This window comes from Euphorbia lathyris, chromosome 2, assembly GCF_963576675.1.
Source record: "Euphorbia lathyris chromosome 2, ddEupLath1.1, whole genome shotgun sequence".
Taxonomy (NCBI): domain Eukaryota; kingdom Viridiplantae; phylum Streptophyta; class Magnoliopsida; order Malpighiales; family Euphorbiaceae; genus Euphorbia; species Euphorbia lathyris.
The window spans coordinates 26,062,885-26,077,706 of record NC_088911.1 but is presented as its reverse complement, the minus strand read 5'-3'; the positions used below and the strand labels follow the sequence as shown (position 1 = coordinate 26,077,706).

The window sequence follows — 14,822 nt, the reverse complement described above, 5'->3', positions numbered from 1 at the left end:
GAGATTATGCTTTGAGCTTGCCCTCTGGGCTTGTAATAGAATTAGGGAACTGTTTGTATGTTCCAGAAATGTCTCGTAACATTATTTCTATTAGCCATCTTGTTGACGACGGTTTTCATATTTCAATAAAAGACAAACATTGCGATTTTTATAGAGATGAGATTTTCTATTTTTCAGGAATATCACAAAATGGGATTTATGTGCTAGATGACAAAATTTCTGTTTTCGCAATTGATACCAAAAGACATAAGCTAGATAATTCAACTTACTTGTGGCATTGTCGTTTAGGCCATATAAACAAAAGACGCATGCTTAAGCTACATCAAGATGAGCTTATAAATTCAATTGATCCTGAATCATTGGAAACATGCGAAGCATGTTTAAAAGGTAAAATGACAAAGACACCCTTTAGCAATAAAGGTGAGCGTGTATCAGACACTCTAGGATTAATACATTCCGATGTATGCGGTCCTATGTCAGTCCAAGCAAGAGGAGGATTCAGATACTTCATAAGCTTCATAGACGACCATACCCGATATGGTTACATCTACTTAATGAAGCACAAGTCCGAAGCTTTTGAGAAATTCAAATGCTTCAAAAATGAAGTAGAAAATCAATTAGGAAAGAAAATAAAGATACTTCGATCCGATCGAGGTGGCGAATATCTTTCAGATGATTTTCTGAATTATCTAACTAAATGTGGGATATGCTCACAATGGACACCTCCCTATACACCACAACACAATAGTGTATCCGAGAGGAGGAACCGTACCTTACTAGATATGGTACGATCTATGATGAGCATAGCATTACTTCCAAAGACATTCTGGGGCTATGCCTTAGAAACTGCCCTCTTCACCCTAAATCGAGTACCAACTAAATCCGCTAGTTCCACACCATATGAATTGTTCGTTGGTAGGAAACCCACATTCTCATTCATGAGAGTATGGGGTTGTTCAGCATTTATCAAACGCATAGCGTCAGACAAACTAGATTCTAAATCTGATAAGTGTTTCTTCATTGGATACCCTAAGGAAACTGTGGGGTATTACTTCTATCACCCAGATGATCAGAAAGTAATAGTATCCAAGCACGCAACCTTCTTGGAGAAAGAGTTTCTCGAAGAAACAGAAAAGGGAAGCATGATTGAACTTGATGAAGTTCAAGAACAAGAAACACCGACTGAAACAACAGAGGCGGTTGAGGAACCCGAAGCAGTCCCATTAGATGAGACTCAAGTGCCACCCATTCGTAGATCACAAAGAGTTCGTGAACTCCCAATTAGATATGGTTTTCTAGTGGGAGATGATGATGAGGTTCCCGTGTTAGACGATGAACCCAAAAACTACGAAGAGGCTCTTAACAGTCCAGATTCTAAAGCATGGCTCGAAGCCATGGATTTTGAGATGGATTCCATGTACACCAACCAAGTGTGGACTTTGGTTGATCCACCCGAAGGGATAAAACCCATTGGGTGCATGTGGATCTTCAAAAAGAAGACTGACATGGATGGAAAGGTTAGCACCTACAAAGCTAGGTTAGTAGCGAAAGGATATCGTCAGAAACAAGGAATTAATTATGACGAAACTTTCTCTCATGTGGCTATGTCCAAATCAATCAGAATAATGCTCGCTATTGCCGCTCACTGCGATTACGAGATTTGGCAAATGAATGTGAAAACAGCTTTCCTAAACAGAAACCTGCTTGAGGATGTATATATGATGCAACCTGAAGGTTTCACATCAAAGGATGCAAACAAGGTTTGCAAACTTCAGAGATCCATTTATGGACTCAAGCAAGCATCAAGAAGCTGGAACAAGCGTTTTGACGAAACGATAAAACAATTTGGTTTCGAACAAAATTGCGAAGAAGCTTGCATTTACAAGAAAGCAAGTGGGAGCTCAGTTGCATTTCTAATATTATATGTGGACGATATATTATTAATGGGAAATGACATAGCTCTACTACAGTCGGTAAAATTATGGTTATATGGTAACTTCTCCATGAAAGACCTTGGTGAAGCAGCTTATATACTTGGTATAAAGATCTACAGAGATAGATCAAGAAGACTGCTTGGTCTTTCACAGGCTACATACATTGAAAAGGTGCTAAAGCGGTTTAGCATGCTTGAATCAAAACGAGGTAACTTACCCATGATACATGGAGTAAAGTTAAACAATCATCAATGTCCTAAAACCGAAGATGATAAGAAGCGCATGGCTGTAGTCCGGTACGCCAGCGCAATCGGTTCGATTATGTATGCTATGCTTTGCACTAGACCTGACGTAGCGTTCGCGTTAAGTATAACGAGTCGTTACCAAGGTAATCCGAGAGACGAGCACTGGAATGCCGTCAAGAACATTCTTAAGTACTTGAGAATGACTAAAGACATGTTCCTAGTGTACGAAGAAGGGGATCTGAAAATAGAAGGATTTTCAGATGCCAGTCATCTCACAGATGAGAACGATTTTAAATCCCAATCAGGATACCTGTTTATCTTGAATGGGGGTGCGGTCAGCTTGAAGAGTTCCAAGCAAGGAAGCGTAGCTTTCTCTACGACCGAGTCAGAGTATATCGCTGATGCGGAAGCAGCAAAGGAAGCGGTTTGGATTAAGAAGTTCATTACTGAACTTGGTGTGGTGCCTGACATTGTAAATCCCATTACACTGTACTGTGATAACAATGGAGCCATTGCGCAAGGAAAGGAACCACGGTCTCATAATGCATCCAAGCATTACCTGAAGCGATACCACATTGTAAGAGAAATTGTGGCAAGAGGAGATGTGAGAATAAAAAGAGTACCTACTGAGGACAACGTTGCAGATCCGTTGACAAAGCCCTTAACCCAGAAAGTACATGATCGTCATCTAACTTCTACTGGGATAAGTTGTAGAAACAATTGGCTTTAGTCCAAGTGGGAGTATGTTGGGGTTTAGTGTCCTATAGACAATTGTTCTAGGATACAAACTTAATGTAAATGAAGTGTTCTTTATATCATTTGTTTTAATGAGATATGGTTTCATAACTATATAAAGGCAATCCCTTTTAAGAACTAAATAAAGTCTAATAAAATGAAATCCAAAAGTTTGTTTAAAGTGATTATAAAGTGTTCATACAAGCATGAAGTGAGACGAAACTTTATAATAAACTAATAAACTTAAAACCACCCCAAGTCAAGTAATATGTTTAGGATTGACATATCACTGCTGAGACTTGCATGTAACAATGTCTTCTGTCGAGACAGAAAGCTGATCTCACAAGCTTCATATATACAGATATCTGGACAGTTACATGGATCCAATGAAAAGAAGTTCATTAGGATTGGGGACCCGACTTGAGATAACAGGATGGGTAGATTCATCCTTGTCACCTGTTCATCTCATTGGTATTAATAGGTATAAGTAATCCTCAGACTCAAAGGAATGTTAATTGGTGATTCTGGATTACAGAATGTGATGCTTTGATCCTGTTGTAACACGATCCATAACAAAGATGACTCTGGGGTGTGAACGGCAGACGTTGGGTATCATAGAAAGTAATTACAGGATAATTATACATTGGATTGAGCATTTGTCACTCCCATGAATGGGAGATACGTCCATGGATCGCTTGTGGAAGACTCGACTCTAAATCCTTGCAAGGTGATAGCTTAAGACTTGAAATACAGATTTCACTTAACCTATCTAATTGGAGTTGACTCGGCCTGTACAAGTAAAACGAACGTCTCGCTATATGTGACTTGACATCATCCATAGTCATAAGATTCAGTTCAATGATGTAGTTGATAAAGGATCGAATTATACTGTAACTAATACGGAAAGGTCAACGACAGAATCAACCTGTCTTCTTATAGCTCTGGGGGAATGTTTCGGATTTGCCAATCACATTTTGCGTACTCATTCCGTTATGCAAAGATTAAATATAATTCTGTGAGAATTAATTTAATAGTTGCATACGGCTAGAAGCAATAAGAACCTAATGGGTCACACATAAGACTTGGAACCCAAAAGAGAAACGGATGTTAATTAATTGATGGAAGCCCAACTGAGCCCGCTAAGGCCCAGTACATGGGGTGGGGCGATTTTCATGTATGAAAATACATGAATAATTTAATTTGATTTTAACAATCCTAATTAGATTATGATTGTGAATTAAATTAATTAAAGGATAAATAAGTTAGGAGTTTTAATTAGATTAAACTGCTCTTATTATTATCCTATAAGGATTACTATTATTATCTTTATATTTAAGATATAATTATAGATAATAAATAAGAATTATATTCCGAATTAAATTCTTATTCAGTAACCTAATTCTATCTAACTAGGGTTTAGATACAAGAGAATATAAATACCCCCTACATGTGCAATTTTCGAAATACACATACTAACCCGGGAGAGAGAAATTTCGACCCACACCATAAGGACGAGATTATCCACTGTTTCCTTCCGTTCAATTGATTACATTTCTTTTCTCTTTATCCTTGATCTTGTGTTGATTAATTAGAGACAATCTATTTTGGTTGTTATATACGGTTGAATTCTAACTTGATCTTCAATTGTTTGTTTTGTGCTTGGGAACTCGAAGTAAGAGTTGTGGGCACTTCGTTTGCAACGGTAGATAGAACTTCTAAAAGGTATTTCTTTCTATCCCTCTTTATATGAAATAACGATTAACGTATCTTGGGTTAATGGAAATAGGTTAAAATTTTTATATTTCCGCTGCCAAACGTTAGCCTATTTTCCTTCACAACCCACTTGGTTTCTTGTAGACACATTATATTTATTCTCCTCCTCTTCATAACATCTACAATTTCAGCTAATCTTCCTGTCAAAGAACCTATGTTCCATGTCTCAAAGCGTAACCTACTACCTTTACCCATACCCCTACCATTACCGTGGACTAGCTTATTTACCTGCAACCCTTGCATATTTGACACCACCCCGGGTCCTGAGGTGGTGCGCCGCTTCTGGGCGACGACTTAGCAACCCTTGCACATTTATCACTACACCCGGGTCTAGAAAGTGCAGCGCGTCGCTGAGTAGGGAACGCCCCCAACGATATTTATATTATGGTTCATGTCATAAGATGTGGTTAAGTTTTACGCTGGCCGCCACAAACCTACCGCAACCCTCGTCTAGGGGTGAGCATCGGTTCGGTTCGGTTACTAACCGAACCGAACTGTCGGTTAACCGAACCGAAAGTTGCTCTATTTTCATAACCGAACCGAATAAGTTTGGTAATCGAATTTGATTTAACCGAAAATTTTCGGTTCGGTTCGGTTACCGACCGAATAACCGAAAACTCAAAATATTTAATTTTTTGTACATTTTTATTTAATTAGTTTTCAAATAATATCCTTGTACAAAAGTTACAATTGAATAAATTAAAGGCTACTAAACCAAAATATATATATACAAAGATAAAAGTGTATTTTTTAGGGTTGGACTTTTTATTTATATATATATAAAGATAAAATTATATTTTTTATATGTATATATGAAGTTCGGTTCGGTTATTGGTTACACTGATATTTTTTTTCAATAACCGAACCGATAACCGATTACCAAATTAGGCTAAAATTAAAACCGAGCCGAACCAGAATGTTAAAATAACCGAACCAAACTAAGATTTCGGTTCGGTTATCGGTTTGGTAATCGGTTACCGGTTATTTTGCTCACCCCTACCCTCCTCCTTTGTCCGGGTTTGAGACCGGCTGTAAAGGCCACCAAATGACCCTCACAGGCGGAGTTTTGTACTGTAACTTGTCATAATCTCTTAAAATAAATAAATAGAAAACAACATAGAGTTAAGAATAAACAACAAAACCTTAAACCCTTAAAACCTAGAAAATCTTAAGTACTTCCATTAATCCCCTTTTCTCTCTATTTCTATATTTGTGCTTATATTTTGTTCTATTTACTGTTGGAAAAAGCATAGTGTAGTGGGGGTTTGGAATAATGGTTTTTTTGCATGGCTTTCTCATATATACAAACAAAAGAAACCATAATTATTATTTACGAGCAGGAAAAGATGGAACACTTTCTTTTTAATTATGACTTATCATTTTCATCATGAAAATAAATTCAAATTTATTCTCTTCTTATTTTAATCTTAGATCTATAAAGTTTTTTCTTTTTTCTTTTTCACTTTATTTCTATAGTACCATAATAATTAGATTTCTCTCAACAACATCCAAGGGTATAGTATAAGTACTATAAACATGTAAGTTTTACTTTCTAAGACATGAAGCTTTAAATTGACATATACAAACACTTAGTCAATCTCAAAATTTTATTCTAGACACACAAATACAAAATTTTATATACATAATTCAATTTTTTAATATACATAAGTATACCAAAAAGCACAAACAAAATTAAAAGAAAAAGTAAAAAGTAACCATCTAAAATGTTGAACCGTTTTTAAATAAAATATCTTGGATAATTGCAATATTACATTCGTGATAATTCAAAGAAAAAATTCATGCTAAATTCATCACTCAGTCAGCAACACAATTACGTATCCTCTTGGTAAGAACGAACAAATCTAATCTCACAATCCGGATCCTCTAAACTTTGACATCTTCTTATAATTAAGCTAAAGGGATGTGTGATATCAACTGCAATTGCCATAAACCGGAGCACAATTTGAGTATCCAACGCACCTATCAACCTCATGTACATGTACGTCCTTTATCTTACACAAATTGAAGTTCAAAGTAAAACCCCATAACTTTACTTAAAAAACGTTGCACAAAATGCAAATATCAATATTCGTAAATCGACCAAGACAAGCACTCTTCGAATCCCTTGGAAGACCATTAGTAGAAGCGTAACTCGCGTTACCTTTACAAGCCTCGTCCGCGTTAAGTTTCTTTCCTTAATACAAGATAGATAGCCTAATGTTATGCTGTCCATGTGTCAAATCTAATAAGCATTTTGTGTACACATGATCAATCAAGTCGATATGTCCGAGTGGTTAAGGAGACAGACTTGAAATCTGTTGGGCTTCGCCCGCGCAGGTTCGAACCCTGCTGTCGACGAAATTATTTATTATCAATTTAAATTTTTGGATTAAATGTTTAATTATTATATACTTTATTGTAGTCTTGTAAGTGACAATGATCCTACTGAATTTGATCTCTAGAATAATAATTTTATTGTTAATTAATTAGAATTGTAACTAGTTTTTGACCCGTGCAATGTACGGATTCATCTTACCATATAAATATTAACAAAAATATAATCTAATAATTACAATTAATGATATAAAGGTGCTATATAAATTAAATATTATTATTTTATTTTCACATTACCTTAAATAACATTTTTTTTATAGATAAATATAATAATATAATTAAAATTAATATATTATATATTATATTATGTTTTTTATCAGTAAAAAATGAGGAAGTGATACCTCAGCTCCATCGTTACTATTTTATATTATATATAAATATGCGGAGAATTAGAAAGATTTTAGAGATTAATTTAAATTCTATAGAACTCTTAGATATAGTACGAATAAAATAATCTTTTTATAAATAAATATAATAATATAACTAAAGTTAATATACTATATTTTATATTATATTTTTATCAGTAAAAAAAGAAGAAGTGACACCTCAGCTCATTCGTTACTGTTTTATATTATAGAATATATAGAATATATAGATATGCAGAGAATTAGAGAGATTTTAGGGATTAATTTAAATTCTATAGAACTCTTATATATAGTACGGATAAAATAATCTTTTTATAAATAAATATAATAATATAACTAAAGTTAATATATTATATTTTATATTATATTTTTTATCAGTAAAAAAAGAGGAAGTGACACCTCAGCTCCATCGTTACTGTTTTATATTTTATATATATATATATATATATATATATATATATGCAGAGAATTAGAGAGATTTTAGAGATTAATTTAAATTATGTAGAACTTTTAGATATAGATATGCAGAGAATTAGAGAGATTTTAGGGATTAATTTAAATTCTGTAGAACTCTTAGATATAGTACGGATAAAATAATCTTTTTATAAATAAATATAATAATATAACTAAAGTTAATATATTATATTTTATATTATATTTTTTATTAGTAAAAAAGGAGGAAGTGACACCCCAACTCCATCGTTACTGTTTTATATTATATATAGATATCTAGAGAATTAGAAATTTTTTAGATATTAATTTAAATTATGTAGAACTTTTAGATATAGATATATAGAGAATTAGAGAGATTTTAGAGATTAATTTAAATTCTGTAGAACTCATAGATATAGTACGGATAAAATAATCTTTTTATAAATAAATATAATAATATAACTAAAGTTAATATATTATATTTTTTTATTATATTTTTTATCAGTAAAAAAGGAGGAAGTGACACCCCAGCTCTATCGTTACTATTTTATATTATATATAGATATGTAGAGAATTATAGAGATTTTAGGGATTAATTTAAATTATGTAGAACTTTTAGATATAGATATGCAGAGAATTAAAAAGATTTTAGGGATTAATTTAAATTCTGTAGAACTCTTAGATACAGTACGATTTAAATAATCTTTTTATAAATAAATATAATAATAATTAAAATTAATATATTATATATTATATTATGTTTTTTATCAGTAAAAAAGGAGGAAGTGACACCTTAGCTCCATCGTTACTGTTTTATATTATATATAGATGATGGCTAATTGAAATGTCCAAGTAGTTGAGAATGAGAAGATAGCTTTAATTTAAGTAGCAAATGAAGAAAACATTCCCTGAAAGGATGTGCTGGACTCATCTTATAATCCACCTTTCTGTGTGTATACAGTAGTATTAAATAAAGATATAGAATTATATTAAGTTTAATTAGTGAGCAAGCAAAGCATAGGAAGTTGCCCCAGAAAGCATGACTATTCTATAAGAAAAGGCATTTTGACAAAATTGGAGAGAAGTTATAAAAATGAGAAAATCTTATCTTTTTGATAAACCAAACGAAACCCAATAAATATAGGTTTAAGTGGTCCTTAGAAAAACACTAAAAACAGGTGACAGAAGAAGAACAAGAATCAAGACTTGTCCATTATAAGGTCAAAAAGCAGAAAGACAGTACATACACACACTCATTATTCCACCCATTTTCTATTTAATATACAATCCCACTATCAGATTTCGAATATAAATCACACCAAGCTTTCCCACATTAATTCCCTCAGCTTAATTTAATTCTCTTTATTTAATGTTTAAAAATCTTTGTTCTAAATCATGACAAATTAATCCAGATTCGAACAGGATAGATTATTTTAAGCGGTAAAATTGTTTCACCAAATATTTTAATCACGTATACATTTTCATCTCCACCATTGGAGTTTTTATTGAATAATTAAGCCGATCTAATACGTGTTTGGTGGTTGTTTAGATAGAAAAAACGGTAAATATGAGAATCCTGAAAGGTACCTTGAAAGGTTAGGATTACAACGCATATTTAAGGAGTCATATAGCTTCACAATTTAGCAACATGGGATGTTTAATATGTCTCTCACGTCCAATTCATTTGGTGCGTAGCGCTAACTAATATCAGTAGGATCCAACATTGAACTATAACTCTGATACATGTAAACTATTTGAATTTCCCTTAAGATTTGCATTGATAGGAAGTCTGTTAAATAGACTTGATTAGGATCAAGACTACAGAAAAGTTTACGAAAGGATTTACATATTGGTCCACCTATAGAGACTCTAACAACAACATCGTTAATTGAATGCAAAGAAGAGTCGCTTCCTTACCATTCAGTCCACTAAGATAGCTAGGCTTACTAATATTTAAAAAATAAAAGAAAAAAAGAAAAAACTTGCCATCTTGATAAAGTGAGGCACCACATAAAGCCAGGGGAGGAACAATCTAAAACATTCTTTCTAGCTAGCACAAAGAGCAGCTGCAGACAAAGGAGGTGAAATCTTCCTCAATCTCTCTTTTTCTTTCTCTTTCTCTTTCTGAAGTCATCAGTTCCTTTTGTTTCTGAATTTATGGATGCTGCTCCATGGCCACAGGTGTGTTTTTATTTTTCTAACTTTGTGCTTTTAGGGTTAGTATTCTATATGGATCATCTCTAATTAATTAGTTTTAATTAGAAGGTTTTCTTTGCTTTTCTTCACTTTAATCTTTGTCTTTGTTTGAGTGATGTTCATGTGAAAAAGTGTAATTCCCTCCCTTTGTATCTGAATTTTCTTTTTGGAAGAATACTTTTGTTCTTCAAAGATGAAAGCACTGCACTTTTTCTTTCTTGCCCTTATTTATATAGCAAAAGTTATCATTTGTTCTTTTTCATTTCTTTCTCTCTCTCTCTCTCTCTCTCTTTTCTTTTGATGATCAGCTTGAAGATTATGATTCCATGGAGATAGATTTAACTTGGTCATCTTCAACCTAATTTAATTAGGGTTTTCAGGATATGAAACTTGGAAAATCAATGGAGGAAATATCATCAAATCAATGTACAAGGAGTATGTTAGAGAGAAAATCAAGGCCACAAGAGCAATTGAACTGTCCAAGATGTAATTCAACAAACACCAAATTTTGTTATTATAACAACTATAGTCTCACTCAACCAAGATACTTCTGTAAGACTTGTAGAAGGTATTGGACTGAAGGTGGATCTCTCAGAAATGTTCCTGTTGGTGGAGGTTCTAGAAAGAACAAAAGATCTTCATCTTCTTCTTCATCTGCATCTGCTTCATCTTCATCATCTGCTTCCTCTAAGCTTCCTGATCTTAATCCCCCTAATTTATCACACTTTCAAAACCCTAAGTCCCTTGTTCATCAAGGCCAAGATCTCAATCTCTCCTTTCCTGCTATTCATGACACTCAAGGTAATGCATTCTTAATTTTGTATGAATCCAATTAGATTTCCATCTTGATTAATTTCATCTGGTTCAGCTATGGAGCTGCTAAGGACTGGGATAGCTTCAAGGGGGTTGAATTCATTCATCCAGACACCGATCCAGGATTCAAACAACTTATACTCCTCAGGATTCCCAATGCAAGAATTCAAGCCAACACTGAGTTTTTCAGTGGAAGGGCTTGGAAGTAGATATGGAGTTGAAGAAAATGGAGGAAGGGTTTTATTTCCATTAGGAGAAGTGAATAAAGAGCTCTCAAACACAAGTGAAATTGATCATGATCAGAATAAAGGACAAGGTGTTCCTTCAACCACTAATGGTGCTGGATTTTGGAATGGAATGTTTGGTGGAAATGGAGGAGGAGGATCATGGTAATAATTAAAAAGAAAATTAAAGAAAAGAAAGATACTTTTTTTTCTCTTCTTTTTTCTTAATTTGATCATCATCAGGACTAACATATAGGAGGAGGAGGAGGATTCTTCTTGTTTAATTTAATTAGTGTAAAAAATTGATTTGCTTTGGCTTCAAAAAGGTTTTCTTTTCCTTACACATATCATATGATATTATAGAATGATGGTTTTGGTACTGTGAAAGATAGAAGAAGATATGAATGTATGTATGTTTGTGGGTTTTTTTTTTTAATTATTTGGATTATATTCATTCATACATTCTTCTATCAAAACCAGTAAGTGTTTCCAGTTTCCTCATCAGTGTGTTTCATTCAGTTATATTAATTTTATGTATCCTCATATTTTTTGGAGATTATTGATATTATTAATTATTAAACTTCAATTATGTCCCCTTCAGGTTAATTAATTTGTGGGTTTCTTAATATGGTCATTCTGTATATGCATGCATATGCATATTCATATTTTCTTGTGTAAACTTCAATTATGCATCGGAGAGACGGATGCATACTGTGATTGGGGGCTAATTTCCAACCAGTATAAAAATACATTTTAATATGGTGGGGAAAGATTTCGATGCCATCTTTAAAATTATGGTCCGATCTGTAACTTTATCATGCGTCTGTCTGGTATACATTGTAATGATTTTTTCTCAAACTATGAAATGCACATTGAAAAGAGGTATAAAAGAGAAAAGTAGGTTCATTGATTTCATGTCCCACAATTAGAAAAAGTGAGTTGAATTGAGGAGACTTCCTTAAGATTCTGTTCTGTAGTTAAGTTGTTTAGTAAGAAAATGATTTACCTGCCCCAACTAAAACCTCACCTAATGAATTTTTATTCACCCACTCAAATTAGAGGACAATCCTTAGGTAACGTCATTTCATTCCATTCAAATATCATTATGTTTTTTCATATAATTATATTTATTAATCGATTTTGATTTGAGATTGTTCAACCATTTATTTATTGATTTCCTCACTCCTCTTCTAATTAAACTATAGGAGTAAAGGATAAAGTTAGTCCTATAATTACTACAGGAGAATAAATTTTGACTAAGAGGGTGTTTGTTTCAGCTTTTCGGAAGAGCGTTTAGCGTTTCATTCCAAACCGCATGAAATATAGCGTTTAGTTAGGTTTATATAACCGCAACGTTTAACACTTTCTCTAGAAGCTGCATCGTTTTGGATCGTTTGGAGCTTTTCATAAACAGATATTTGTATTTGTTATTGACAAAATTATCCTTCTTATTTCCACAAACTATGTTTATTCTTTAACATTATTTATATTTGTGCAACATAATTACCAAGAAAACAAGGTTTTGTTGCGTTCAATAAATTTTTTATTTTTTATATAGATTATTTTTATTAATTTGTGTAACACAATTTTTATTTTATAATAGGATAAGGTGCAAAAACACACCTAATATTTATAGCTATGAGCAATTTTACCCTTAACGTCTAAAATGATACAATTATACTCATAATGTTGGCAGCCAAAAACAATTTTACCTCTAACATTGACAAGTTGAGTCAATTTGAGAAATAATTTATCAGTGTTCTTGGTCATGGATATTGTCATCTATACTTCACATGTGCACCATTTTATCATCGTTAGTAACATATCACAAACATATGATTAGACGTGAAATTTTTTTTTTAAGAAAAAAAAAATATATTGTCTTTTGTACGAGTTGGACAAAAAAAATTTCAAATATTTTACCGAATTTATAAATATTAATTTACAATTTTATTATTAAATCACAAAAAATATGAAATCTCTTTTTTAGAACTACTGATATGTGCAATTGGTGTAGAATAAGAAATAAAATATCTATAATTTTTAATAATATCTGAAATTGACCCAACTTGTCAATGTTATGAGTAAAATTGCTCCTAGCTGCCAGTGTTATGAGCAAAATTGCACCATTTTAGACGTTAAGAGTAAAATTATTCCTAGTTGTAAACATTATGAGCATTTTTTTCATATTTTTCCTTTTATAATTTCATCATTAATTAATTTAAAAAATGTCCATTTTAGACATTTTAAATCAGAACAGCAACAGTTCAATATAATTTTACCAAACACTAGTAATTAAACAGCTAAACAGCTAACAGTAATAGCTAACAACTTACTGCAAATGCAAATAGTTAACAGCAACTGCAACAGCTGGACCAAACATGCCCAAAACCGTGTAATATTAGCACTAATGTTTTGTAGATAAAAAAAAAAGTAAAGAGAAGTTTGAGGATAAAATTATGTTTGGAGCATTTTAAAGATTTTGACTAGTTAAAACTTTAATAGTGGTGTTTCAATTAGCTTCTTTTGTTTCAAACCTCTAATTTTGAAAATTTTAATTTTAAGATCTTTTCAATTAGCTTATGACTCTGTTTAGTAAAGAGTTTTTTGGGGATAAAATTAGAGGGTTGAGCCATTTTAAAAATTTTGACTAGTCAAATCTGTGGTGTTTGGTAAAAAGAGGCTTGAAAGAGCATATTGGGTCCAAAAAGCTAATTTTGTTCGGTGAAAAGAGGTTTGAAAGAGTTTATTGGATCAAAAAAGCTAATTTTGAAAATTTTGGTTTCATGAGCTTTTTCAATTAGCTTATTGATCCATCTCTTTTGAAGGATACCCAAAATAAAGATTTTATCATGTCTTTATTTATCATTTTACACAAACAGCTATTAACAATCAGTTAAGTTTTACTAAACCAAAGTTTACACAAACAGCTAGTCAAATCAGCTAACCAAAAAGGTAATCAACTAACAACTACTATAATCAGTTAAAAGCTAACAACTAGTTGCCAAACATGGTCTATCACTATATCTCGTTTAGAGAACATTTTTATTCCTAATAATTACTGCCTTTTACCAAAACAAATGATGCTTTCCTCCTTTACAAAATAAATAAATTAATAATATGATAAACATGTTCATCTAACTACATTTTAGTGGTAAATGTCAATTAATAAATCTAAATTTACTATTATTTTTTTAAAATTATATTTTTATTCAAAATTATATAGATTAAAATTAACAATTAGCTAATAAATATTATTGAAACTTTGAGAAGAATATAAAAATATTAGATTTTTATTTTAGTAAAATATTAAATTATAAATTAATTGGTATATATTAGAAAATGTATTGTATTGTATAATATATTATATAACATCCAATAAAATCTAAGAATGATTTCATTGTTTAAATATATTTTTATGTAATATAAAGATCTAAGTTATAGCACATTTACATAACAATTTTTTAGAAGGTTGTTAAGATTATAAATTATTAAAAAAATAATAATCATAAAATATCAATTTTCTTATTTATCATTTTACACAACCAACTATTAGCAATCAGCTAAATTTTACTAAATATATTTATAAACAGCTAACAACTAAACTCTATTTATCAAATAGCGAGTCAAACAATGTCAAAGCAATTTTAGAATCTATTAATAGATCTAATAGAAGCTCATTTGTTATTAAATGAACCAATTAAAAGAATA

General features: G+C 31.8%; 1 protein-coding gene and 1 non-coding gene across 4 annotated transcripts; both read left to right on the top strand.

The window, feature by feature from the left end:
- The first annotated feature begins 6,963 nt into the window (after positions 1 to 6,963).
- Positions 6,964 to 7,045, top strand: TRNAS-UGA (transfer RNA serine (anticodon UGA)). Its single transcript has one exon. It is a non-coding gene; the product is annotated as a tRNA-Ser (tRNA).
- Positions 7,046 to 9,860: 2,815 nt separating this feature from the next.
- Positions 9,861 to 11,657, top strand: LOC136220250 (dof zinc finger protein DOF2.5-like). Of its 3 annotated transcripts, none has more exons than XM_066008048.1 (3): positions 9,861 to 10,059; positions 10,455 to 10,875; positions 10,943 to 11,657. In XM_066008048.1, exons 1-3 carry the CDS (start codon positions 10,036 to 10,038, stop codon positions 11,278 to 11,280), a joined length of 783 nt encoding a protein of 260 aa, XP_065864120.1. In that variant the 5' UTR covers positions 9,861 to 10,035; the 3' UTR covers positions 11,281 to 11,657. The 3 variants fall into 3 exon arrangements, with proteins under 3 accessions (XP_065864120.1, XP_065864121.1, XP_065864119.1); XM_066008049.1 differs by having other exon boundaries at positions 9,869 to 10,059; positions 10,383 to 10,875; positions 10,943 to 11,656; XM_066008047.1 differs by having other exon boundaries at positions 9,872 to 10,059; positions 10,446 to 10,875; positions 10,943 to 11,655.
- Positions 11,658 to 14,822: the final 3,165 nt, after the last annotated feature.

Coding starts and splice junctions, on each gene's coding strand:
- LOC136220250 (XM_066008047.1), top strand. CDS start 10,036: ATGGATGCTGCTCCATGGCCACAG. Junction 10,060..10,445: donor ATGCTGCTCCATGGCCACAG/GTGTGTTTTTAT, acceptor TAATTTAATTAG/GGTTTTCAGGATATGAAACT. Junction 10,876..10,942: donor TGCTATTCATGACACTCAAG/GTAATGCATTCT, acceptor CATCTGGTTCAG/CTATGGAGCTGCTAAGGACT.